Genomic DNA, 1446 nt, shown 5'->3' on the forward strand with positions numbered 1-1446 from the left:
TCAGTCGTGGAGATGTACTCTGCTTACCCACTAGCTGTCAAGACCCTACCTGGCTCACAGACAACTGCCAAGAGACCTGCGGTGAACCAACCAGCTGCCAGCCGGCCCCCTGTGAGACCGGCAACCTTGAAACCTCTTGCGGTTCTTCCACTGCCTACTACGTGCCCAGGCCCTGCCAAGGAAGCAGTTTTCTTCCTGCTTCTTCTTTCATCTCCAGCTCGTGCCTTCCACTGTCCTGTAGACCACAGAGCTACGTGTCCAGCGGCTATCGTCCACTGAGGCTGCAGCTCAATAGTTACCAGCCCATAGGAGGCTGTGTGCCCAGTGGCTGTCGCCCCCAATCCTGCTTCTCCAACAGTTGCCAGCCCCAAAACCTCCTCACTTCTGGATGCCGACCCTCGAGTTGCTTGGCCTATGGTCCTCAAACTCTTCACGTTGTGTCCAGCAGCCTCAGACCTCTGAGGCCTCTGTTCAGTGGTTGCCAACCTCTGACCCATGTGATCAACACGTGTCATCCATCTTGCTCTGGACTGTGAAACCAGTAGCTTCTTCGTTCTGGTGAATAATCACTCTGAGGATCCAAAACAAAAATTCAAACTCCATGGACTTTTGCTTCTTGGCTAGTAGCAAAGATGTTTCTTAGTTTTACTGTGCCTGATCTAATGAAAGATGCTTCTGTCACATGTTTTATCTTGCTTTCATCTTTCCTTGACATCCAAAAATTTAGTTTACAATGGTGTTCAATGTTGCTGTGGTATGGAAAGAATGTATTTGATCTGCACTATAATAAATGCGATTAAGTCCGAATTAGGAATATGGTTCAGTGGTTTGTGTTTCATGACTTAGTTTTAACACAGAAATGACCAACGTCAATTTCTTGCAAGATGACTGAATTGGACAAGTGATACTCAACCATATATTCTTTTTGACAGTAGAGGGATTGTTTGATGGTTTATTACTTAAGCTGCTTTTTATACTTCTGACCCTATGTACTTGAGAGACCCTAAAAGTCCTTGGGGAACGTTGTTTTGAAAAGGAAAAATTAGGAATGATGCCTCTTACCTCTCTATCCCACTAACGCACTTCCACCAGAATGTTCTTTCTAATTGCAAAACTAACCAAGTTTCTGCTTAAGTCTTTGTTGGCTTCCTATAATCTATTCCCATAAGATAAATATTCAAACCCCTTAACATGACACCTAGTTTCCCCCACTCTCTTTCTCTCCCGCACCTCTCTGGTTTCATCATCTTTTGCTCAGTATTGCAAATAAGAAAACTAAGCTCCTGCAATCCTGCCTTACACATAGGTCCCCAAACACATGCTTTTTACAATCATCCAGCCTTTTGCATATGTCATCCTTGAGAGCAGTATGTTCTTCAGCTCTGTTTTGAAAACGCGTACTTGCTTTTAAAAACACAGTCCGAGTTCATTAATTAATCTTTTGAT

General features: G+C 44.2%; 1 protein-coding gene across 1 annotated transcript in view; it reads left to right on the plus strand.

The window, feature by feature from the left end:
* KRTAP26-1 (keratin associated protein 26-1) overlaps positions 1-804 on the plus strand; it is a 27360-nt gene extending 26556 nt beyond the window's left edge. The window contains exon 3 of the mRNA XM_017855928.1: positions 7-804. Within this exon, the coding sequence (XP_017711417.1) occupies positions 7-536 (530 nt within the window). The 3' untranslated portion in view covers positions 537-804. The remainder of the gene's footprint in view (positions 1-6) is intronic.
* The last annotated feature ends 642 nt before the right edge of the window (positions 805-1446 follow it).

This window comes from Rhinopithecus bieti, unplaced genomic scaffold (assembly GCF_001698545.2).
Source record: "Rhinopithecus bieti isolate Rb0 unplaced genomic scaffold, ASM169854v2 scaffold_1295, whole genome shotgun sequence".
In the NCBI taxonomy this organism is placed as follows: domain Eukaryota; kingdom Metazoa; phylum Chordata; class Mammalia; order Primates; family Cercopithecidae; genus Rhinopithecus; species Rhinopithecus bieti.